General features: G+C 45.1%; 1 protein-coding gene across 1 annotated transcript in view; it reads right to left on the bottom strand.

Moving 5' to 3' along the window:
- Positions 1 to 14,055: 14,055 nt before the first annotated feature.
- Positions 14,056 to 27,413, bottom strand: part of OPRK1 (opioid receptor kappa 1) — a 112,784-nt gene continuing 99,426 nt past the window's right edge. Inside the window, exon 4 of the mRNA XM_088469755.1 lies at positions 14,056 to 14,981. Within this exon, the coding sequence (XP_088325881.1) occupies positions 14,458 to 14,981 (524 nt within the window). The 3' untranslated portion in view covers positions 14,056 to 14,457. The remainder of the gene's footprint in view (positions 14,982 to 27,413) is intronic.

The raw sequence follows: 27,413 nt of genomic DNA, 5'->3' as shown, positions 1-27,413 counted from the left end.
ATTTAAGGAATGAGAATATATAACATGATTTCCTTACAATTGAAGCAACTTTTTCTCCAATGTTTTGCATTGTGACCAGTCTACTATTGCAGACAGCAAATCCAAAATCGAGGACACCATTTTCTTTCTATTGAATTATATTTTTAGCTTTAGGAAATAAAGATGCGTCTCCATGCTGTGATTTTTTTATGACTAATTAGGTAAATTATTTTAAAACATAGGCCCTCATTCAGAGCCGTTCGCTATTTGCGGTCGTTCGTTTAAAAACAAGGGGTGGCTATTCAAATGATCCGTACGCACATTGCAGTCTGTTCACACCTCTAAGTCTGAATGAGCGTGCAAAACATACGCTCGTTTATTTGTTAAAAACGCCCCCTGGCCGCTCGCATCCTACGTCATGTCCGCTATTTATTAGATTAATCGAGTACATCGACAAGGGTATGAACTGCTCGCTATTCTTGTGGTTGGTGTTTGCTACCACAAATTTGCGAGCAGTTCTGGCTCTAAAATAACCCAGTGACGTGATCAATGACGCTGCTGTTTTAAATATACACACCCATAAAACGCCCGTTTTGACCTTTAAGCACGCCTGCGTTCGGATCTCCACTCCCCATTTTCAAGCACCTTCCCCTGTTACCACCCACATACGCCTCATTCTGTCACTCAAAATAGCAGGCACTCGCTATATAGCGTACAAACGATTTTCGGCCTCACTGACTGGTTCGCGCATGCGTACTAAAAAGCGTACGCATGCGCAGATGTGCAAACATCGCTCCGAACGAGCGTACTGCCGCTAACGAGCGGCTCTGAATGAGGGCCATAGCCACAAAATACAGCATAAAGTCAGCTTGAGAACAGCTGATCTTGATAAACATTAGATTGGTTGGGGCAGATCAAAAATGTAGTTAGACAATGTCCACATACAGTATGACCATGTATACAGTCTTTGGCCCTGATTCAGAGCCGCTCGTAAGCGGCCGCTCGTTCGTTCTGACCGATGTTCGCACATCTGCGCATGCGTACGGATTTTAATACGCATGCGCGAACCAGTCAGTGCGGCCGAAAATCGTTTGTTCGCTATATAGCGAATGCCTGCTATTTTGAGCGACAGAAGGAGGCGTATGTGGGTGGTAACAGGGGAAGGTGCTTTAAAACGGGGGTGTGGAATTCGAACGCAGGCGTGCTTAAAGGTCAAAACGGGCGTTTTAAGGGAGTGCATAATTAATACAGCAGCGTCATTGACCACGTCACTTGGTTTTTTTTTACTCAGAACTGCTCGCAAAATAGCGGTTGCAAAAACCAGCCTCAAGAATAGCGAGCAGTTTATACGCTGGTCGATGTACTCGATTAATCTAATAAATAGCGGACATGACGTATGGTGCGAGCGGCAAGGGGGCGTTTTTTACAAATTTACAACCGCAAGTTTTGCTCGCTCGTTCAGACTTAGAGGCGTGAACAGACCGCAATTAGCGAACGGTTCATTTGAATAGCCACCCCTTGTTTTAGAACGAACGACCGCAAATAACGAGCGGCTCTGAATCAGGGCCTTTGTCTGAGCATGCTAATAGCACACATGATCAGATTAACAATGGGTTGTATGGGACTACAGTAACATTGGACCATCAATATGACAGCATGATGACCAGCCGGGCATGTTGGATAGATTGTCAGCCATACATTTTAAGTATTACATTTGTATTTCTATTTTCCAAAATAATGCCATTTTTTTCTACTTTTACATATTTAGGAGACAATGTGACTAATAGTGTAGTGAGGCCCTGATTCAGAGACGGACGCTCTGAAAGAGCGCTCGCTCTGAATCAGGGCGTTTATTTTTGTGCAGCCTCCTGACCACCCACAGCTATAGCAAGCGGCCAGGATGATGGTTGCGATGGTCAAGACCATCGCGACCATCGGGCTTGCGATGAGACGCTTATGGTAGGGTCTTGTGGCCGCAAGCCCCAGAAAGCTTCTGGCTCTAACAGAGTCAGAAGCTCTCCCACTGACATCACTGGTGATGTCGGTGGGGCCGCCCCCAAATGGCAGGCGTTCCTTCAGGAATGCCTCCGTTTGGCCAGCCCCCCCCAGCCGCCTACCAAACGGGGCGACCTGTCAATCACCATCGACAGCTCGTCCCCTTTAGTGCGAGACCTGGAGCGACGGAGCACCCGTCGCTAGCCGGGTCTCGTGCATGTGCACGATGGAGCCAGCTCTGTCATGCGCATGCCCAGTGGGTAATCATCAACCCAGTTGCGAGCGCTCACCGCTTGTGACCGGGTCTGTATCAGGCCCTGAGTGTGCAGACTCACACAGGACTTGTCACAACTCCTCTGATTCTCACAAAAGGCACTTGATCATTTTTAGCTGCAGGCCCTGGTGGCCCTTAATCTGGCCCTAATGGTAGACTGTCTGATCTGCTCTTTGGCCTGAGTGTCTATTTGGTCATGAACATCTATGAATCCAGGGACCTGGCCAACATTAGTCTACATAGGGTATTTTAATAGACAAGGGGGGCTGTGTTCAGCAGGCTCTCTCTCCCATACCCCCTCACCTGTATCAGCAGCCAGCGTCAGTGTACATGCAGTAGCTCCTCCCTTTACCTGCTCCCAGTAGTACTGTCATCTTTCTGGCAATGTATTCAGGAAGATGGCACATCCGAAGAAGAGATCAAAGACTATGGCAAGGTGCCTTGCTGACACCATCCCTCTGAATACTCAAACTTATGGCACCACCAAGAGCACATATAAGGAGGGCACTGTGTGGACACAATGGTGGATATCTCATGGGTGAAGGGTGTGCACCCATGTGCCTGTTGGCACCACATACCCTGCACCCATTATAGCTATGCCACTGCAACTACAGTATGTTCAGATTACTGGTTTTCAAATTGTTTATTTTTCACAATATTGTTTGAGTAGAAGACAATGTTTCACCTCCACAATTCAATCTATTAACATTTTTTTAGTCCAGCTGTAATACTATGCAATTGTGAGGTATCACTTCAAAATGTCCCAATGGCAGCTGCAGTTGTCTGGAACTACAGCTCCCAGGATGCAGAGAAAGTAAGAAAAACCACAAGAGTTTTAGGTTACAAGAGAGATAAGTGTGACGCCATGGGAGGAAATTTATCAGAGTTGGAGGAATTTGACAAGAGGACAGAAATGACACAAATGAAGAGTCCAATATGGGGAGATGTGCAAATTGCCTGGCAGGCAGCAAGATAAATATACATACAGGGGTCTATTCATTATGTTAATTATTGGAGTCCCCGATAATTAACATACTAACTCGCTGCAAGCGCCGAAGCAATTCATCATCGCTCCAGCATGGAGAAAGCTGATCCGAAAATCAGCTGTCTCCCCAAAGCACTTCACTGCTCCTTTCGAAGGTCACAGAGGCTACAGGTCACGCATGCACACAAAAGCCCCGGCGTCCAGCGGGACTGAGGCGAGGGGATCCAAAAGGATCCCTCTTCACAATCCGGGACTCTTTCCCCCAGGGAAGGAGCAGGTTTGCGAGACACAAGTGGGAACAAATGCCATCCGAAGATGGCGAATGCTCCTGAAGTCAAGCTCTGAAAATATTGTATTTTCATAGCCTGATGAATTCTGTCTCCATACTAGTGTATGGAGACAGCGGGCCATTCCGGGAGAGGAAGGTAAGCAGGAGATATCTGTGATACTAGTGTATGGGGACAGCGGGCCATTCCGGGAGAGGAAGGTAAGTAGGAGATATCTGTGATACTAGTGTATGGGGACAGCGGGCCATTCCGGGAGAGGAAGGTAAGCAGGAGATATCTGTGATACTAGTGTATGGGGACAACGGGCCATTCATAGAGAGAAAGATAAACAGGAGATATCTGTGATACTAGTGTATGGGGACAGCGGGCCATTCAGGGAGAGAAAGATAAGCAGGAGATATCTGTGATACTAGTGTATGGGGACAGTGGGCCATTCCGGGAGAGGAGGTAAGCAGGATATATCTGTGATACTAGTGTATGGGGACAGCGGGCCATTCAGGGAGAGAAAAATAAGCAGGAGATATCTGTGATACTAGTGTATGGGGACAACAGGACATTCCAGGAAAGGAAGATAAGCAGGAGATATCTGTGATACTAGTGTATGGGGACAGTGGGCCAGTTAGAGAGAGAAAGATAAGCAGGAGATACAGTATCTGTGATATCTCCTGCTTTACATTCTTAATGAATGGCCCAGATACTTAATTTCTACAATTGCATGTTCATTTTCACCTGCTTTTGTAGAAATGAAGTGATGATGAATAGACTCCACAGTGAGAAAGCCAGAAATACGAAACAAGTGAGAGAGACAAGCTGCTATAGCAGTGGCGGAACTCCCGGAGACAATGGAGTCATTTGCCGCCGGGCGTCAGCCCTAAAGGGGGCACCTGGCTCCATTATCCCCGGGAGCTGCATGGAGAAGGAGCGCCGCTGATCGGCGCTCCACCTCCTTTGGCGTAACTACAGAGGGTGCAAGGGGTGCGGTGGCACCCCTGCACCCTCCATTTGCCGGGCGCCCGCTGAGTGTGTTACCAGCGGGCACCCGGCTCCTATCCTCCTGGCGGTAGCCGGAGGACGGAGCTCCCTCCGTCTCCCGGGTCCCGCAGTGTAATATGGGAGTGACGTCATAACGTCACTCCCATAGTGCCGAGGAGCGGACGCCGGGGACGGAGCTCAGGAGTGAGCTCCGTCTTCCGGGTCCCGCAGTGCACTATGGGAGTGACGTAATGACGTCACTCCCATAGTGCCGAGGAGCAGACACCAGGGATGGACGGCAGCAGCACTGGAGCGGGGATAAAGGTAAGTGTTTGTTTGGTTTTTTGTGTGTGCACGCAGTGGGGGCCATCACTACTGGGGGCAACTACAGGGGCTCACTACTGGGGGCAACTACAGGGGCTCACTACTGGGGGCAACTACAGGGGCCTACTACTGGGGGCAACTACAGGGGCCTACTACTGGGGGCAACTACAGGGGCTCACTACTGGGGGTAACTACAGGGGCCTCACTACTGGGGGTAACTACAGGGGCCTCACTACTGGGGGCAACTACAGGGGCCTACTACTGGGGGCAACTACAGGGGCCTCACTACTGGGGGTAACTACAGGGGCTTCACTACTGGGGGCAACTACAGGGGCTCACTACTGGGGGCAACTACAGGGGCCTACTACTGGGGGCAACTACCGGGGGCTCACTACAGGGGGCAACTACAAGGGGCTTCACTACTGGGGGCAACTACCTGGGGCTCACTACTGGATGTACTGCATAGGGGGACCATTACCGGGGAGCACTACATAGGCGGACCACTACTGGGGGCATTATATAAAAAGAACTGCATAAGGGGGGCGGTGGCAGCTGGAGCTGGCATAGGTGCTGGGGGTGGTACATTTTAGTTGGGGGGGGCACCAACATTTATCTTGCCTCCGGGCACCTGGGATGAAGTTACGCCACTGTGCTATAGAGAGATTGCATTAAAGAGATGTCATGGATAAAACTGCCTTATTAGTTCTGTTGCCGTACATTGGCCCTCATTCAGAGCCGTACGCTCTGAGCAGAGCGCACGCTCTGAATGAGGGCCGTCCCCCATAACTATGGAGCATCCTCCTGGACGCTCGTATAGCTGTGGGTCACCACCCACAGCCTATACGAGCGTGCAGTTTGTTGGCCGCGATGGTCTTGACCATCGCGACCATCGAAACTGTGAGCCGGAGCCTGTGGTTGAGGTTTTCAATCGCAAGGCCCGGAGTGATTTTGGCTCTATCAGAGCCAAAATCACTCCCACTGACATCACTAGTGATGTCAGTGGGCCGGCTTCTGATGGTAGGCGTTCCCTTAGGAACGCCCCCGTCTGGCCACCACGCCCCCGGCACGCCCACCAAAGGGGGCGTGCTGTCAATCAATATCGACAGCACGCCCCCTTTGATCAGACACAACGAGCGAAGGAAAGTCCTTCGCTCGTCGCGTCTGGCGCATGCGCACGACGGAGCTCCCTCCGTCGTGCGCATGCTCAGTGCAGAACATCGACCCACTTACGAGCGGACAGCCGCTCGCGAGTGGGTCTGAATTAGGGCCATTGTGTCCTGGACATTACCACCCAGTACAAGGAATCATTCATCTGTTTTAGGAGAACTTTCCTGGAAACAAACAGTACTGAGAGCATATAAAAATTCATGTTATTGTATTATTTCATGCTTACGTAACAAAGTATTATTGTAAAGCATTAAGTAAGTTTTATTGTGAAATGTTATGTAGGATTGTACAATTATTGGTACATGATATGCATCTGTGAAGAGCTATCTATTTTGTATTTGTCATATAGTCAGTGAGGTAATATTTGGTAGGAAGCATCACCAAGGTGTAGGTGATATTGCATTAGTGAATCCTGTATTTAATGTGATTTAAGAAATTCTTGCCATCTGTTCCTTATATTGAAGCAACTTATTTTAGTCTTTATTTGTAGTCACTAGAAATAAATAAAAAAAATCCTGTTGCATACATTTGTTTGTGAATGGGTAAGTTTTCATTGCCTCTCTGTTGTGGTATAAAGAATGGAAAAAGCTATAGTGCTGGTAAGGACAGAGGGCCTGATTCAGACCCGCTTGCGAGCGCATATTGCTCGCAAGCGCGTCGATGGTGGCCCAGTGCGCACGCATGGCGTGTGCAAGCCCTGGAGCGAGTAAGACCTTCACTCGCTCAGGAGCTCGCAGCAAAACGGCGCGGCTGTCAATGTTGATCGACAGCTCGGCCCGTTTTGTAGGCGGGTAGGGGGGTGGCTGAACAAACGGAGGCGTTCCCGAAGGAATGCCTGCCGTTTGTGGGCGGCCCTACTGACATCACTCGTGATGTCAGTAGTGGACTTCCGGCTCTATTAGAGCTGGAAGTCCACTTGGTATTGCGAGTGCTGAGACCCTACCACAAGGGTCTCCTCACAATGCCGATGGTCGCGATAATCGCGACCATCGCCAGGCCGCTCGCACAAGCTGTGGGTGGTCACCCACAGCTGTGCGAGCGGCCTGGAGGCCGGAATTTAAAAAAAATAGGGACGCCCTGATTCAGAGCGAGCGCACGCAAATAGCGTGCGCCTCTGAATCAGGCCCAGAGTGCTTGAGTAATAGTAGATTCCTGCTGACACACTGCATCTCAATAACATTACGACTATTATAATCCTACACACTTTGGGCCTGATTCATTATGGATCGCTATTGCTATCGTTGATGTGATTACGCACGCAGGTCTGCTGCGAAAATATGCTTATGAATGCAATCGCAAAGCCGTTGCACAATTAGCACAGAGACGCCCACTACCGATATCTCACATCCGTAATACATTGCAGTCCTGCGTATACATTGGGTACATCACGTAACATCGACCCCTTATGCACAATTACAACAGGTCTGACCTTACTCAGAATTGCTAACCTTGTCGCACTCAGTAAGTACTACAGTCGCAGTGGCTAATTTATGCACGCCCATGCAAAGGCGTTCAAATGGACAAGCACACCTGCATTTCTCCGACCACGCCCCCGTCACCACCCCCAAATGCTGACGTCCCGTTCCTCGATCTGCGATGGCTTTGTGTCTCTGTAAGTGATCGCAGTGCAATCACAATGCTAACTCACGCACGCGCACTTCGGTGCATACATATGTGCTGTACACACCATCGGCTGAGCTGCGTACGTTGTTGCAGTTGCAATCTGTGATGAATCAGGCCCTTTATCATCTTCTATAACTTTATTTGGGGTACCACACAGCTAAACAAAGCACTTACCTCTATTTACTGCTATGCATTTAAACATTTAATTAAAATCATTCACCTACTAAGATCAGATCTCACATTTTGAGGTGTTTTCATGACATGACATTGGTGGGGTGATATAAACAGCATTATTATATGTCACTGGTTCCTGATTTTTTATATTATTTCTGCTGTTGTTCCCTCTAGTTCCCCCTGAAGGTACTGTTCTACTTTATTATACTTTCATTTTATCATTACATAACTTTCAAGTCTAAATAGAAAACTGTATTCATGTCTGAAATATTTCACTTTACAGTATTTGTTTTATATGCATTGGCTAACATTTCTGTGATCATATGTCATGTCGATGTTCTGAATTCAGTTCTACTCGTTCACTATAATATATTTCACATTGTTCTCACTTTATTGCTCTGTAAATAACGTGATTGATCCAAATGCATGAATCAATATGCACACATGCTTACTTCACTTATTAAATTGTACACGTACAGTGAGCTGGACCAAGTACATATTTTGTCAACCAGAAAGCGGGTGATTTTCACATGATTTACAATACTTTTTTTTGGAATAAAAAAGCTATTGAGGGATCACATGAACAATTAGAAACCAGAAAAAATGTTGAAGAAAAGAATACCAGAAGTCCTGAATACTTTATAGGGAGTATTGGCCCTCATTCAGAGCCGCTCGTTAGCGGCAGTACGCTCGTTCCGAGCGATGTTTGCACATCTGCGCATGCGTACGGATTTTAGTACGCATGCGCGAACCAGTCAGTGCGGCCGAAAATCGTTGGTACGCAATATAGCGAGGGCCTGCTATTTTGAGTGACAGAATGAGGCGTATGTGGGTGGTAACAGGGGAAGGTGCTTGAAAACGGGGAGTGGAGATCCGATCGCAGGCGTGCTTAAAGGTCAAAACGGGCGTTTTAAGGGAGTGCATAATTAATACAGCAGCGTCATTGACCACGTCACTGGGTTATTTTATAGCCAGAACTGCTCGCAAATTTGTGGTAGCAAAAACCAACCACAAGAATAGCGAGCAGTTCATACGCTGGTCGATGTACTCGATTAATCTAATAAATAGCGGACATGACGTATGGTGCGAGCGGCCAGGGGGCGTTTTTAACAAATAAACGAGCGTATGTTTTGCACGCTCATTCAGACTTAGAGGTGTGAACAGACTGCAATGTGCGTACGGATCATTTGAATAGCCACCCCTTGTTTTTGAACGAACGAACGCAAATAGCGTACGGCTCTGAATGAGGGCCATTGTCAGATATAAGTGGGGTAGAAGTGTTAACTCACTTATAGCTTTTGCAGACGTATAATAATATTTAACTTTTAAAATATGTTTAATTTATTGACATGAGTTTTACATAAAAATGCTGTGCAAATGGAGATTCTGCTCCTTCCCCTATCTAACGCTCAGGGTCATTATCAAAGGTACGCGCTATTGCAGTCGCAGTGGCGATAATATGCACATGCTACTTACAGTTTTCCCCTTGTGTACTAGTGTGTGCTGGACTGTGCAAACCCTGAAACCCACTTTCAATGCCCGTGGATACTGCAACTTCACCAGTGGTTCTTAACATTCTACCATCGGTGCACCAAAATGCTTATGGTAGGTGTAGTGTCCCATTCTGAACCCCATTTAAACATGGCCTCTGTGGCTACAGCTCTGCATCTGAGAATACAACTGCTGTCACTGACACAGGGGGCGTCTTAAGAGAGGAGGGGGCCCCTGTGCACTCTCTCCCCGGTGGCCGGCAGCCGACTGATGCGGCTGGCCAGTCAACGGAGCATTAATAGACTCCGGGCAATAGAGTGTGCCCGGAATCTACTGCGCATACACAAAACACAAGGAAAATGGCCATTTTCCGGTGTTCTGAGCAGCGCTGACACCCTGACGCTGGACCACGGACAGGTGAGTTTAAAATAATATGGTTGTAGGGTGTGTGGTGCAGGCCTGTGTGCCCCGCACACACTGCACCCATTATAGATACGCCACTGCACTGACACGCCTGCGATACGCTCATAACACACACATAAGACAGACTTTTATTGGCATTCACCTCCCAGTCACCACCCAGGAATGCCCATGGTTTTGCCTCACCATTGCTAATGTCAGTGGTCTTGTATGCAACAGTATGTCCTCCATACTGTACATCAGGCAGTATGGAGCCGCATGCAGCCCGAATAAACATTTTTTCTGGCCCGAGATTGTGGGCTCACATATATATAATATCCAGCCCACACCCCTACCATGATCGGAGCTCATCTCCGATCGGGCAGTGTTTACTTTGTTTAAGCTGGCAACGCTGGATTCTGAAGCAATCAGAAGCCTTTGATCCGCTTCAGAGGCCAGCGTTCCCAGTGATGCAGTGCACGGGTTATTTCATAACGTCACCCGCGTTGCCTGCGATTAGAGGCGCCTGTGTCTGCCGCTCTGGATCTAATTAGATCCAATCAGCAGCAGCGTCTACATGGGATGGTTTGAGTGATGACAGCGTGGACTGTAGCGGTGCCCAGCAGCCATCGTGAAGAAAGGTAAGTACTGCACAGGTAAGTGGGGCCTGTTCTATACTGGGAGGAGGCACAGCATAAGGGGCATTACTGGGGCTCTGCTTAAGGGACATTAAAGGGGCTCTGCATAAGGGACATTATTGGGGGCATAACATAAGGGACATTACTGAGGGCTCTGCATAAGGGGCATTACTGGGGGCTCTGCATAAGGGGCATTACTGGTGGCACTGCATTAGGGGCACTACTAGGGGACATTACTGGGAACACAACAGAAGGGGCATAACTGGGGCACTGCATAATGGGAACTACTAGGGCATTGCATAAGGGGCATTGCATAATGGGCACAAATTCAGGGGCCATTGCATAAGGGGCTCTAATACAAGGTGGAATTGCATAAGGGGCACTACTACAGGGGGCACTGCATTGTTTTTTATTAATAATAAACCTTTCAAAATAGTTTTTTGTTATGGCCCACACACTCTTAAACCTTGAGTTTTCGGCCCGGTTGGTATTTTGAGATTGACATGACTGCTGTACATCATGATATTGCCTTTGTGACATACCATCACATGAATAGATAAGTCAATGTCTTTCAAAAGATCAGCACACTCACCTTCTACTATTGTCAACATTTTGATTATTTACTATGAACTTTCTGGTTACTTATTAAACATCAATGAATAGTAGATGAAAAATTTATTAAATTAAGTGATCAGGCCATTGTCACAGCCTGGACCCATGTTTAATACTTACTACAGAGTCCTGCATCGGTGCTTCAGCAGCAGCACAAATCACTGGGAAAATATTGCGGCGACTGTGATGTTATTGCATTAGATATGCCTAATGTTTGTAGACACTCCCTAACTTGTATGTGAAAGCCTGAATCTTCAGTGACGGTCCCTAGGACCATGGGGAATGCTGGGAAGTGGGTGTAGTCTGTTGTACAGTATGTCTATAGTTTGCAAATGGCTGAATAAAGAGCATAGCAGTTGACACCCATTCATCAGTGTCCATATGATTGCATATACAAGCATTCAAACAAAACAGCGGCCATATTACTAGAGTTTTTACGCAGGCGCCATGTTACAGGAGACCAGTGCATGCGCAGTAGCCTCTGACACAATGCCAGAGTCTATTGGACCACAGAGAGGAGGAAGCCTGCACAAAGTCTGCACACGGACCCCCTCCTCTCTTTAACTGCCCCTGAATTAGGCTATAATTAAATACAATTTAAATCTGAAAGAAAATATCTGGTTGTTTGCTCTGAGGGCCTAATTCAGAGAAGGTTGGTAACGCAGCCATGTTCGCAGCCGCTCTAGTAACAGTCATTGTAGTAAAATGCAAATGCTAATCTCAGCTTTTCATTTGTGATGGACAGTGCAATCCAGTGGACGAACATTGAGATGTCCACTTTCAGGCTCCATGGTCTGTGCATTTGTGATGGAGATCGACGCAAAATCAGTTGGACTTATTGATATTTGTAGCAATCTAGTTCTACTGTAGCTACAGTACTCTCCTCAAATACAACTAAACGTGGCCTCTGAAGCTGTAGATTTGCAACTGAGACTACAACATCATTCCCAGACATGCCCGTGACACTCACATAACATGCACATGAAACTGCCCCTTTTTGCAATCACTTTAGGTCACCTCCCTGTCTCCATCCTGAAACGCCCATGGATCATTAACTCCTTCTCAAGTGTTAGTGATGCCAGTGCCATAGCTAGTGATCCCGAAGCCTGGTGCAGGCCACACCCCTTCACATGATGTCACATAGAGGGGGCACGGCCCGGCACTGGGAGTGGGTGATTATAGAAATGCGCGGAGCATCCTCAGGTTGCTCCAGGCTGCTGTAAAGGCAGCATTGTGACTGCTGCAGAGATTGTGGCAGCAGGGTGCAGATGCAGGAGCTGTGGGTGAGTGGCGGGGTTGTCCACAGAGGGCTGCTCTCTGTGCGCCCGCACAGCTCGCACACCAGTGGCGGGCTGGGGCGGGGGGGCAGGGTGCCATGTGCCCCCCGGGCCGCAGCATCATGCGGGCCGCGGGCCGCAGGCCACGGGAAGTCTGTGTCACTGTGACACAGACTGCACCACGTGTGTAGCGCTGACCGGACGGAGTTCGGTCAGCGCTACACAAGTGACAAACACACAGCCGCTGGCTCCAGCAGCTGTGTGTTTGTTTTGATCAGCAGCCAATGAGAGTCTGTCAGACTCTCATTAGCTGCTGCTGCGCCCACTGCAGGAGCCGCTCCATCTTCCGGCTCCCGCAGTGGGCAATGGGAGAGGCATCATGATGTCATATGACGTCTCTCCCATAATGCAGAGCGGCTGGGCCCGGGAGGACAGACGGAGGAGCAGATGGCAGCGGTGGCGGGAGCGGGGATTCAGGTGTTTTTTTTATTTTGTTTTTTATATTATGTGTGTATACTTGGGGGGGGTCTGGCACTACAATGAGGAGACCACTACTGGGGGCACTACAAAGGGGGGGACTACTACTACTGGGGGCACTTCAAGGGGGTTGGGGGACTACTACTACTGGGGCTACTACAATGAGGAGACCACTACTGGGGGCATTACAAAGGGGGGACTACTACTACTGGGGGCACTACAAGGTGGATGGGGGACTACTACTACTGAGGGCACTACAAGGGGGGTGGGGGTCTATTACTATTGGGGACACTACAAAGGGGAGGACTACTACTGGGGGCACTACAAGGGGGTACTACTACTACTGGGGGCACTACAAGGGGAGGGGACTACTACTAGGGGCACTGCATAGGGGGGAGGGGACTACTACTAGGGGCACTGCATGGGGGGAGGGGACTACTACTAGGGGCACTGCATGGGGGGAGGGGACTACTACTAGGGGCACTGCATAGGGGGAGGGGACTACAACTGGGGGCACTGCATCGAGGGGCCACTGCTGGGGGCTCTATATAATGGACAATACTGGGGGCACTGCATAGGGGGAGACTACAACTGGGGCCCCTATTTAAGGGGCATTGCATAAGGGTTACTACTACTGGGGGCACTGCATGGGGGGTGGACTGCTACTGGGGGCACTATATATGGGGCACTGCATAGGGGGTCCCATTACTTGGGGCACTATATAAGGGGCTTACTACTGGGGGCACAAGGGGCACTGCATAGGGGGATCATTACTGGGGTCACTACTGGAGGCTGCATAAGGGTGTTCTCTCCTGTGGCACACGGGGGCACTGCATATGGGCACTACGACAGGGGGCTGCCCCTAATCTTTATTTTTACCTTACATTAATCCCATATGGACCCGCCCCCTCCCTGGAAGACTTGAGGGGGGGCGGCGCCGTAGCACGCACGTTTTTCGGGCACCCTGGCTACACGCTACTCCTCTGCCAGGGCCGCCTGCATGCATTTGCCCCCCAGCCTAAAAATTACCAGCCAGCCCCTGTCGCACACCCTTAGTTATGACCCTGAGTGATGCTATATGCAATTGCACATGGCATAGGACACTTGGTTTCGCACATGTGCAGTAATGGATTTCTGGACATTGCTTAACTGCATAAACATCGGCAATGCGTCCCTCTGAAACAGGCCCTGAGTTATTTGCCAATTGTACACATTCATACACCATGTTATTATATATATATATATATATATACATATATATATATATATATATATATATATATATATATATATAGGTGTTTGGTTTTACAAGAACATTCCTTTTCATATGTACATTTTATTTGGTAAGATAAGATTTAAACATACTGCACATTATACATAATCAAGTAAAGTTGAGCAGCAAACCAAGAATAGCATAAAGCATATATTTCATGGCTGAGAATGGTAAATAACACTCCAATATCAAATATCACATTACAGCATTTACAATATTTATAGGTATATTTATAAGTATGTTAGTTACTTTTATTTTGCCCAGCGATCAATATATATACATGAAAATCTCTTCCAACTCTAATATCATCACTTATTTTACAGCACGTAAAACGCAACTTTCTACCATGAATAAGTCAATAGATTTTTAGGACTACTAGAAAGTTTCTAGCACTAATCTAATGACATCTGTGTATTGAGAGAATTATACTGCAGAAGTTATCTGAGTTAGTCCCAATTCATTTGTTGCACCACTCCCTTGAGGTGTGTAGGAAGTCATCTCCACTGCTAGTCATACTGGTTTGTTAGTCCGATCGCCATCTCTTGCGTAGGCTGGATCTTGTATAGTGTTCCTAACTCTGCTGTTTCCTTGGCGATCCAATCTTAGTTTTGAGGGAAAGCAAAAGTCTTTGAAACACCTTTTAAAATTTTCATCTAGGAATGCATATAAGATTGGATTTAAGCTGCTATTAGTGTATCCCAAAGCAATGCAAAAGTAATAGATTGAGCTTACAGCAATGCCTGGAGGTACATCTACAAGGGTTTCAACCAGCACAAAAATATGAATCGGGGTCCAGCATATGATGAATACTGCTACAACAACCAGCACCAATCTGGTAATGCGACGGAGATTTCTGTCTTTTTCACGAGATCCAGAGAGCAGACGGACACTTTTTAACCTCAAGATCATTAAGGTATAGCAGATAGTAATAATAAATACAGGAATGATGAAAGCAAAGATGAACACACAAATTTTCATAACAGTGTCCCAATACCAGTAGTCAGATGGAAATTGAAGAGCACATTCTGTGACACCTACAAATGAAAAAGAAAGTTAATGTTAATTCCTGCATTTGAAGACTATGAAAGTATTCCATACTGCACATGCCTACTTTTGAAAAAGCATTTCAGGGAGATTGCAAAAGCAACACATAATCATATGGCGCTAAAAAGAACGTGTACTGCTCCATCTGTGAAGAATGTCATAAGGTTGACTTATCTTCCAACTTCAACTGATGTTTCTGTTTTTCCCAAATTATATAACAGTTTATATAACAGCCTCATACTGTGATTCTAGGGTCTATTTACTAAACAGTGTTAGGATACAGAGGCCCTGATTCAGAGCCGGACGCTCTGAAAGAGCGCTCGATCTGAATAAGGGCATTTTTCTTTTTTGTGCGGCCTCCTGGCCGCTCGCATAGCTGTGGGTGACCACAGCTATAGCGAGCGGCCAGGTTGATGGTCGCAATGGCCAAGACCATTGCGACCATCGGGCTTGCGACGAGACCCTTGTGGTAGGGTCTCATGGCCGCAAGCCCCAGAGAGATTTAGTCTCTAACAGAGCCGGAATCTCTCCACTGACATCACTCGTGATGTCAGTGGGGCCGCCCCCAAACGGCAGGCGAACGCCTCCGTTTGGGCAGCCACCCCCACGGCCCGCCCACCAAAGGGGGTGAGCTGTCACTCAACATCAACAGTTCGCCCCCTTTGTTGCGAGACCCGGAGTGATGGAGTGCCCATCGCTATCCAGGTCTCGCGCATGCACACGACGGTGCCGGCTCCATCGTGAGCATGCGCTCTGGGCATGCGCACGATGGGGCCGGTTGCGACCCAGTTGCAAGCACTCAGCGCTTGTGACCGGGTCTGAATCAGGTCAAGTCTGTGATAAGGTGCCAGCCAATCAGCTCCCAACTGTAATTTTTCAAACACAGCCTGTGACATGGCAGTTAGAAGCTGATTGGCTGGCACCTTATCACTTTTCACTCTGTCTTCTACCACTGCTTAGTAAATAGACCCCTAAATGTGATGTAACGCAGTGCTTTGTGCTGACTAATTAAGTTTGCAAATCATGCAGAGCTGTCACGGTAATAAATAAGTCTGCATTGGTCTCAGAATGAGGCTGCATAGATGCCCAATAAGTCTACTATGAACCCACAAACATGAAATGTTTTACCATAAGCATCCAATTATTCTTTTCACTTACCTTATTTAGCTCTACGTTAGGGGTTAGATTTACTGAGAAGGGGTTTGTCCATGTCACAGATCATCAGCGGTTTTGACCTATAGTTTTCAAATTGCAATAGGAATAAATGCAAAACAAGCATGGATTAGCATTTATTCCTCTTGTCATTTTAAAATGACTGATTTGACAAACTGCTCCTTAGTAAACTTACCCAGATTAACAATGGCTCAAATGGGACTCCTCATATAAATAGGTCTATTATCCTAACAGCATGAAAGTGACCAGTCGACAACTTGCCACACGATTGGCCATATAAAGTATTAAAATTATGTGTCTATTTTCCCTCACAATATGATGATATGTTTCTACATATTTTAAAGGAGCCTCTGGGGCTGATAGTGTATAGTGTAGGGGGTACAAAGTGGCAAACGCAGGAATTCTAGAGGGGGGTTTCCTAGTGGTTGATTTTAGAGCGAGTGTGGCCAGTCCATGAAGAGGGCAGCATTAGTACTTAACCAGCTATAATATGCGTCATACAATGTGCATTGTGTGTCATAATACCAGCATATACAGGATCACAGTAAGTCATTTGATGCGGCAGTAAGCCATCCTGCCTGAGCTGAGTTTTTATTTTTGAGATGTGAGCACCATTCCAGAGTATTAGAGCAAGTCCGTGAGCCTGGAGGAGCAGCAGAAGAACCTAACACTGCCCTGAACATATATGTAGATATTGGGCTCTATCACAGTGCATCCCTAACAGTGCATGTGTGGTGCTAATTATTTCATTTGTGATACTGAGTACATGTAGCACTAGTAAAATTCTATTATATTACTATTCTACTGTGGTCATGGTATGTGCTGGGGAGGGGGGTTTCCATGCAGATGGAAACCCCCCCTGTGTTTGCCTATGTTGCACACAACCACACTTCATTGGTCACAGCTCCTCCTATTCTCATATAGGGCCCTTGATTATTTTCAGCTGCAGGCCCATGTGACCCTTAATCTGTCCCTAACCCCTAAGGATCAATTATTTTTAAATATAACCATTGACCATTGGTCTGCCTGTAAGCATTTTCTGTATGCATGCACTAGCTTTACCATTTTGCACAGCTGATGAATTGAATGCCACAACTTTTACTTTCTTTCGAAAAAAGTTAAAATTAAAAAATCAAAGGTGTGTATATAATATATATATATATATATATATATATAAAACATTTATGCACTATTACAAAAAGAAAAAAAAACTATTTCAAGAAATAAGGTGTTTCATCCTATAATTATTCCCTGCTGTGGTGATAGCGATAAGAGAATTGCAGCTACACTTGTACTGCTCATATCCTTCTTAAATCGGTAAAAAGTTTATCTTTCAGTAGTAATCCTTTGATAAACAGGGATTACTGGTGTTATTGCTGGAAAAAGGGTTTATCTACTTTTGATACATACACAAAGAGAGAAAGCTACTGACATTAGATGGTGAAACTACCGGCACAGTTGGGTGAAAAACAATACCCATTCATTAATTGTGAAGGTACAGATATTAGAGAGTGTATTTAAACAACAATTCATCACAGTTAAGTTTTTCTTTCATTCAACTAATCTTTTCATATAATCATTTTAAAAATACAGTGGCTTACAAATGTATTCAACCCCTACAAAGTCAATAGATTTGTCTGTATTATAAATTATATTTACACAGATTGAGTATTTTTACTGCAAACAGTAAGCTCTTAAACTACATTTTCAAACTCATAGTTCATTATATTTCTGCAGATTTAAAAAATAAAATAAAAATGCTTTCAACCCCTGTGTTGTGGAGGCTTTACGTTTACACAGATGAAAGATATTGCCATATCAATTTGCTATCAATTAACCTAACTGAATTATTATGGATAAAAAAACCGCTAATTCGAATAATATTGGTCATACTGTGAATCTGTAGGAAAGCTGTGAAAATGAAAACCGAAGAGCATTCTACAAAAAAGGATAAAGGTATAGGTATGCACAAGATAGGAAAATTATACAAAATAATATCCAAGTGCTGGGATATTCTCGTGATCACTGTTGATTAATTGTCAGGAAATGGAAGCTGCATCATGCAACCCAGGCACTGCAGTCCCCGAAAACTTAGCATCAGCTCAAGAGGGAGAATTATGAGGGAAGCTGCAGAAAGGGCAACTAACACTTTGAAGGAGTTAGGACAGCATGTGCTAGATATCTGCTTTTCAACGTGTGCTATAAAGCAGTGAATGATTGAATGAGAGTTTTACAACTGCTTTTCTGCTGGACAGCACTGACTGATCAATCCAGAAAAAGGCAAAATGTGCATCAAGTATAAGGGTTCCCCGCTCTGCACACTGTGGGACCCTATCTTGCGCAGACTCTGACATCTGCAGTTTTTAACAGACAGGTGCTGTCTAACTTACAGCATTTTCCTGTACTCTCATTGGCTGGGTCTTTGTGACACTGTGTACATACTTGACCAGCCATAAGCAGATGCAGATCTTTCTGTTATACTTAGACCCAGTGCTTAAAGTGGTCCTAGAGAAGTGGTGGAACTCACCCCCCTCTCTGCATTTTTTTAAGAAAAGGGACAGTGTGCCGAAAAAAGGGGCATGGTTGTTAAAAATGAGGTGTGGTTACACAATAGTATTCCCAATTCAAATTCCGCCACACAGTAGCATAATCTTGATTCACCCCTAATTCACATTACACCACATAGTAGAGTCCCTTATTATGTATGCCCCTTTTACACAATGCCAATATTTGTGCCCCTTATACACAATGCCCACAGTAGTAGTGTCCCTAATACACAATACCCACAGTAGCAGTGCCCCTTATACAACACCCACAGCAGTAGTGCCCCTTACACATAATGCCCACAGCAGTAGTGCCCCTTATACAATGCCCATTGTAGTGGTGCCCCTTATGCAGTGTCCACAGTAGTGGTAGTGCCTTTTATGTAGTTCCCACAGTGGTAATGCCCCTTATGCAGTGCCCTCAGTAGTGGTAGTGCCCCTTATTCAGTGCCCAGCAGTGGTGCCCCTGTAGTAATGACCCCTGTAGAAGTAATGCCCCAGTAGTAATGCACCCTGTAGTAGTGTCTATAGTAATGCACCCTGTAGTAATGCCCCCAGTAGTAATGCCCCCAATAGTAATGCCCCCAGTAGTAGTGCCACCAATAGTAATGCCCCCTGTAGTAGTGCCCCAATAGTAAAACCCCAGAGTAAATGCCCCCAGTAGTAGTGCCCCAATAGTAATGCACCTGAATAAATGCCCCGAGTAGTAGTGACCCCAACAGTAATGCCCCCAGTAGTAGTGGCCCCAAAAGTTATGCCCCCAGTATGAAGCCGCTTACACAAAAAAAAAACACATACCTTAAGCCCCGCTCCCACTTCCACATGCGTCCATCTGGCCGCTCTTTGGAATTATGGGAGAGACATCATGACATCTCTGCCATAGTGCACTGCAGGAGCTGGAAGCTGGAGCTCAGGTGTGAGCTCCAGCCTCCGGCTGGCACTGCGGGAAGGGAGCCGGGCGCCCGCTGGTAACAAAATCTCAGCGGGCGCCCGGCAAATGGAGCCTCCCTGCAGTGCCAGGCTAAAGTGTTTCTATCTCCAAATAGGAGTGACGGAATGCAGTTCCACCCCGTTCCGGCCCACTTTAACCCCTGCTTAGACCCACATGCGATGTGATGCTCTCATTCAATCATTCACTGCTGTAAAGGACATGGTGAAAAACAAATATCTAGCACATGCTGTGATAAGTCTTGTCATAAGAATTTATTTTTTCAATTTACCAGTACTGAAGTGTGATACATACTATATTTCCTTCTGTTATTTTCACCAATTAGTGTGTTCAGACACTCTCATTTGCTGTTCAGTGTCAATTAACAAATCAGCAAAAAGTAGAAATCTGACACCTAAAAGTTTACTATTTTCCATCTATAGTTACCTTTTACTTTATATTACCTAGGTATTTATTTATTCTTTTGAATTGTATTAACTTACTGTAGCTTGTTGGACAATATATATCAATTGATTTATCGTTTTACTGACATGTTTAAGATAATGTTGAATCTGTTTTAAGTCAGATTAACAGCATTAGCAATTTATAAAACTGTTGAATTTTGAAAAACACTTACCACCTCATATCTAAAATTGTATGAGTAATACTTTAATACTTAAATAGTTTTTCATTAGTACTTTAAAGATATTTGCTTTTGTGTTTGTGTTGTTTTATTCTAATAACATTAAATGTTGTACAGTACAGTGAAGAATGCTCCCACAGAGAGAGTTGTTTTTATTTGTTGTGCATATATTCAATTAAACTGTAAGGGAACACCACCAGATTTATAACTTTATAATTATTGTTGCCTGAGAATTTATTTTTTCAGAAAAATAATAGATCATATCACAATAATTCTGGTACATATAATAATGGTAAACCTGTGAAGGAACCTACTATACATATAGTACGTATTGCAGGGGCGTATTTATAATTGGTGCAGGGTGTGCGGGGCACATGGGCCTCTGGGTCCAGGGAGGCCCTGTACCGCACACCCTAAACCCATATTATACTTATCTCTCCACAGTCCCATATTGGCGCAGGTGTCTGCGCTGTAAAAAAACGACTGGAATATTGGCCATCGTGGCCATTTTCCCGTCATTTGCGCATGCGCAGTACAGGGAAAATGGCCACCGCAGCCATTTTCCCGGTGACCTGTGCATACGCTATAGACTCTGGGCACACTCTAGTGCACAGTGGCCCTGATTCAGAGCCGGACGCTCTGACAGAGCGCTCGCTCTGAATCAGAGACGATCTTTTTTTTTTTTTAGAACGGCCTCCTGGCCGCTCGCATAGCTGTGGGTGACAGAGCCAAAATCTCTCCCACTTACATCACTCGTGATGTCAGTGGAGCCGCCCCCAAACGTAGCCGTTCACATGGGAACGCCTCCGTTTGGGCAGCCACTCCACTGGCCCGCCCACCAAAGGGGGCGAGCTGTCACTCAACATCGACAGCTCACCCCCTTTGTTGTGAGACCCGGAGCGACGGAGTGCCCGTCGCTATCCGGGTCTCACGCATGCGCACGACGGAGCGGGCTTCGTCGTGCGCATGTGCACTGGCCCACCATCAACCCGGTTGCGAGCGCACAGCGCTCGCGACCGGGTCTGAATCAGGCCCAGAGTCTATTACTGCACCGCTCAGTATGCTGCCGGATGGAGAGGAGGGGGCCAGTGATGGACACTGCACACGGGCCCCCTCCTCTCAGAAACGCCCCTGACATATTGCCTACAAAATGTATCATCATTGTAGTGTTTCAGCGGCTCCTTGTAAATTTCCTCTATTAGTTCACCATTTAAGAAGGCTGAGTCAAGGTCCAATTGGTACAGCAGCAAATCATACTCAGTAGATATACTGTAGCAATGACAATACGCAATGTACAGTACTGTACCTTACAACAGGTTAGAAGATTTCCCCATATTCAATGCCTGCTTTCTAGGTGTAACCACTGGCAACAAGTTGGGCTTAATAGAGAGCAAGACTTCCATCTGTGTTTAGCTTCTTGCAGAAGACCCACTTTGTTTTTGACTGTTTTATGGCCTGTAAACAATGATCCACATATCATTATCATTTAAAGCTGTAAGCTACAGTACTTGTCTATTGTTGACGCACTTATTTCAGTGTCTGCTTGACTTTGATTCTTGTACTGTATGTTTAGGGGATCACAGCAGACAAAGTTAGCGAATTCCTTGATGAATGATGCTTCATTGGACCAAACCTCCAATGGTGTTTTAACTTTGATGGACACTGTAGGTGTTTAATCCTTAAGATACACTGCACTTAGAACTGACTCTGCCCATAATTTTTTATCCAGACCCACATCACTTAGCATAGTCTGTGCTCTCTTAACAATTATTCTGTTATTCCTTTCACTCATGCCGATCTGTTCAGATGTGGAGACAATCATTAGTTGGTGCTGGATGTTACTTCTCTATAGAAAGACAACTAGATATCTGTTCCCCATCATTGTCAGACCATAGCACTTTCATTTTTAGACCTGTTTCAGTCTCTACCACACTCATGTATTCTGTTATTTTGATGTTCTCTTTACTCTTTGCTTATAGGAAGTGTACTTGCTTCATCCTTGTAGCATCATCTATGAGCATCATAAAGTAGCAGTTACTGCTCATTGACTCCATCTCCATCAGTCCAGACAAGTCTGTGTGCATTAGTTCCAATGGTGCTTTTCCTCTGGATGCTGAGTTTGGAAAGGTGAAACATGTTTTCTTACACTTCACTTTCTCTCTGAAATGGTCACAGACATCCCAGTCACCGTGCCATCTAGAAGTTTCTGTACTCACCCCAGTACCACAGGGTGAGTACAGCTCCATGGACCGGTAGGAAATAGAAGCTGCCATCACATAACACTCCTCAGTATCTAGGATAAACAGTTGTTGGTACTCCATTGATAGTTTGGCAGTGCATTACTCCAAAACTACAAAATTATGTCCTGATGTAAGATTTTGCATTATCAGCATTGCAACCTCCTTGAGTTTACTTGGATGGCAATTGCTGATAGGTAGACAGCATTGTATATGTATATTCATCCATGTTCTTGAATGCACTAAGCGTAGTGCTGTGCACTTCAGGTTGATTCTTCTCGTTAAGCCTTTGTTTTCATAAGATGTCTGCAAAGTCACCCACATTTTTGTTCTGTCACATTCCTGTAATGATGTTATACACATGCTGCTCTACAGCTAGGCCTATGGTACCTATACACATCATCTGGGTTGGGCTTATCCCCGGAATCGCCAGTGACCTTCCACAACTTTTTCAGCTTTAACTGCATCTGCTTGGTGAATATCCAAGTAACTAAGGATACTGCCTTTGAACCTCCATATACCCCTGCCTATACTTTCTAATATCCTATCTATAAACCTCTAAGGATGACGCTAATTTGCATACGCAGTCATACAGTAAATAAAGACTCCAGACCTAGAATCTGTGGTTCCAAAGCACAAAGTATTATTCAAGTAAAAGTACAGCAGTTACACGCTATGATCCTCATATAATCTTAGCGCAAAGAGATTATACAGACCCAAGTACAATTATACATATGCAGCACTCTCTGGTCCAGATGTTAGGCATCAGCAAGAAACCCCTCGTCAATCAGCATTCAGCACAAAGACTAGCAACCCAGGGTCAGAGCACACATATTTATACCCCCCAGAAATAAACAACACAATAGAGAAGTTTGTTGCTAATACCATTGGTCCTAAAGGAGAGGGCATATGTTACAAGGCATTTAACAGGTTGATTCAAATAGACACAACCCAGCCTCTAACAACTGGGGGTCTCTGGTTTCCTGCCTCATGCAACATCCTAACAGTTGTTCATATAATGTACATTTTGTTGCTTGAAGTCTCTGCAGTCCATAAGTTGAGAATGCATGTTGCGATCTCTCCATCGATATTACCAGAATACTGTTGAGAGAGTACGCATCAGTACAATTCCAAACATGGCTTACTTATCACATATAAAACCTTAGTTACGAAATAACCTTTATTTCATAGCAGTTATAGTAAATGTGCATACTTGAATCTTATACCTTAAAGCTTATGGAACCTTGTATGTGAATATGTAAGGTGTGAGTATGTGGGGTTTGATGTAAAGATGCTAGTTAACTTGGGGCAGATGCGTGTGCATGGAGCTAATATTCAGTGTTTTCATACAGGGTCTTATGCATTCGCTAATATGCGACTAGTTAACAGCGCAATTGTGCGTATTAATGTGTGTATGAGAAATGGTGCACTTAAATCTCACTTAAACTAAGTGAACACCTAGCAGTGTGGAATGCTGAGCCTTATAGTTCCATGACTTGCACATGCCCCAGCAGCCCCCACCCTTTTCAGGCTCTAGAATACTGGTCTTTGTTCTCCCAGGGCCTGTGTGGATGCAAATTAGCACAACTACAAGACCCAAACCTCAGATAACACTCTTGGCTTTGAAGGTATTTTATTGTAGGAAGCCTGCTAATGTAAGGTGCTACAAACGACCCTCTTGCTGTATTCGAGCAGGGCCACCTGGAGTGAGAGCAGACGTTATGTCTATGAAGCATGTCTACACAGGCTAGTTGTCACGTGGCCATTTGCTCTGTTTAGCTAATGCAATCCAATTTTGACATACTGTACAGCCATTTCAGAAATATATCCTTTAGGTGAATTATAATAATATACACACTTTATCCAGAGCACCCAAACTACGTAAAGTCATGAAATGGACTTTTGATAAATCACCGTAACTTATGGCGATGGTCACAGATGCAATCGCATGATGCTAATAGTAAAATCGCCACATGTACTAAAGTGTGAGTTTATCTAAAATGGTGCTTAGGCGGCTATTCGCAAAATTCCAGCTTCAACAGTCCACCCTTTGAGAGCGAACAACATGCTATTACATTCTGATTTCAAATATAATTTTGGCATACATTTATATACTATTTAGTATTATTATGGGATGGCACAAGGTGGTTCTTAATCCATCAATAATGTGTCTCTGAGTGGGGACATAAAACTACTATTATACGCACACCGCGGATCTTGGAAGATTATGTGAAAGGTGTGGGGATACACCAGTCCTATAAAGACAGTCTTGAAGGGGAATTGAGACTTTACATTATCTGAGGTGTTTTTTAAAAATAACATTTCAATAATACATTCTATGTATGTCTAAATATAATACATTAAATTATGGTATTTCCTAGTTCAGGTTTGTAATGCAGTTCTGTATTTACCTCGGTATTCATACTGACCACCATCATAATTTTGTTCTTTTGTTTTACTCTATTTTTACATTATCCACACTTCAACACAATAGGAACACACCGGACACATATGCCAATTATTATGATGACAATCAGTATAAGGATTAAGAATTTGCCTATACTGGCGATCATTTCCTGGACCCATTCCCCTAGACCTGAGAACCATTTCACTGGGTTCAGCCATGAAACCCATCCTTCTATCTTCTCCCCTACTTCAGCCACTGAAGCGTTATGGTTCTTATGAAACTCCTATTTTAGCTGCAGAATTTTATCCATCCTCCAGTCTATCACCTCCTTGGGGTCGCTGATATCATTGGTGACATAGGTGCAACATTTTACTCCAAATTGGGTGGCCAACATTACGCAATACCCTCCAGTAACAGCAGTTAAATAATTTAACACTAGCCTGTGTTGCACCAGTTCTTTCTTGTACGCTTGCAATTCTCTCCCTGTCTACCTGAATGTGTCATTGTACATCTCGGTGATATTATCTATCAATTTAGCAAGTTCCTGAATATATCTAAAGTTTAATGTACCCCGAGCGATCCTGATGGGATCCAATTCGACTAAAACTTGAAAGCCAGTTGTCTCACTAATTAACTGAGTGGCTTTGTGCACGTCACCAGGTATCATATTTCGTTTGCCTCTGTGTTCATATTGTGTGTGAAGATATGGTGACGGTGTGTTTTTATGTATACCAAGCATTTCAACATGTGTGAGGGTCATAACTTCTGGGACTACTCTTCCCAGGTAACACAAACCTTCGAAACTCAGGGAGAGCCACTTATACGCTTTTCTTCCACATATAAAATATACATTACCAGGGAGAACATAAGGAATGGTATGCATCATTATCATTAAGCACATTTCCCTTGCAAACAATCCTATTTCTGGGTCATCCATCTGGTACATGCAAGTTTCTGGCTGTATTATTTTAGCACAATAACCATCTGGCACCTTACCAATAATTTCTTTGGTGGAACTCAATGTATACCGATTCCTAAAATGTTTCCCACTAGATTTAATTGAGCATAACAGATCATGGTTTATGGACTCATTATCAGCTCTTTGTGAGAAGGTCATGGTCTGATTATTCCCTGTCACTTCCCAACTCCCGGGTTTACTGGGGTTGGTTATGTTTAAACACAAAAGTGATCTATCTACTTGGAATTGATAGAGTTTGAAATGAGGTGGTTTGGATGAGAGGAATTTTCCATCCAATGTTTTCCCTTTCTGTAATTCTAAAATTTCCGTGATGTTCAGCGGAAATGGCACCAACCCTACATTATGCTGTCCCTGTGGCACATGTGAACACACCCAGCAATCAGTTTGATTTAACACTTTGCCTACCATGCTATGATAATCCTCTAAAGGATACCCACCCCAGTATGGGTTATATTTAGGCTGGAACGTTGAATACAGTTCTCATCAACTAGGGACCCACAAAGCTCACAAATACAGGAATCTTCAGACGATAAACCTCCACACTGTCCCTGAGTATCCGGAATGACAGCTCTCTTAACAATAACAGTACTAAGATTGGTCAGACACTCCCCTGATTGGCATTGCACTCCTCCTGACTCCACTCCATCAGCACTGCCATCAGCTCCCATTTCCGGTCTCCCATCACAGAAACTGGATATTCCCAAACCGACCAGGACGGTGAACACTCTAAAAGAGAATATGAAAATGAACACAGCAGGCCTGTCCTTTTCAATCCTTCTGGAACAAGCTCGAGAGCGACAGGTCCACGCTATCAGCCTTGTCTCTGACTTGTTTCTCCACCGGTTAATTGACCTTTTTGCAGTGAGTGGAATGGACCCAGGTATCTCTCTCAGCCACCTTCAAAGATGTAGTAGTTGTCAGCAGCACCTGGTACGGACCTTCCCACCGATCAATCAAACAACCTAAATGCAAGAAATTTCTGATCATAACATATTCTCCTGGTTCAACATCATGACAGTTAGTTTCAGGCATATCATGGGACAACAATTTCAGTTTCTGCTGCTGTTGCTTTAACTGCTTACTCATTGATATAAGATACTTTACAGTTACCTCATTGTTACCCTTCAAGTCTTCCTGTGGACTTATAATCAAATGAGGTTGTCTACCGAACAGTATTTCAAATGGGGACAGATTTAGAGGGGGTCTAGGAGTGGTCCTTATGCTATGTAGGACCAAAGGTAACGCTTCTAGGTCATCCTAGTCCAGTCTGTGCCATGACTTTACTTAACTTATTTTTAATAGTACCGTTCATCCTCTCTACTTTGGCACTGGCTTGAGGTCGGTAGGGGGTGTGAAGTCGTCTATTAATACCCATCAGCTTACACATATTTTGAAAAACATCACCTGTGAAATGAGTACCCCTGTCACTCTCAATGATTTTAGGGATACCGTACCTGCATACAAATTCCAGTAAACGCAGCAATATTAGTGGCCGCTGGGTAGGCCTCAACC

This window comes from Taudactylus pleione, unplaced genomic scaffold (genome assembly GCF_031769625.1).
Source record: "Taudactylus pleione unplaced genomic scaffold, aTauple2 ptg000093l, whole genome shotgun sequence".
Classification (NCBI taxonomy): domain Eukaryota; kingdom Metazoa; phylum Chordata; class Amphibia; order Anura; family Myobatrachidae; genus Taudactylus; species Taudactylus pleione.
This window is presented reverse-complemented; position numbering and strand designations above follow the sequence as displayed.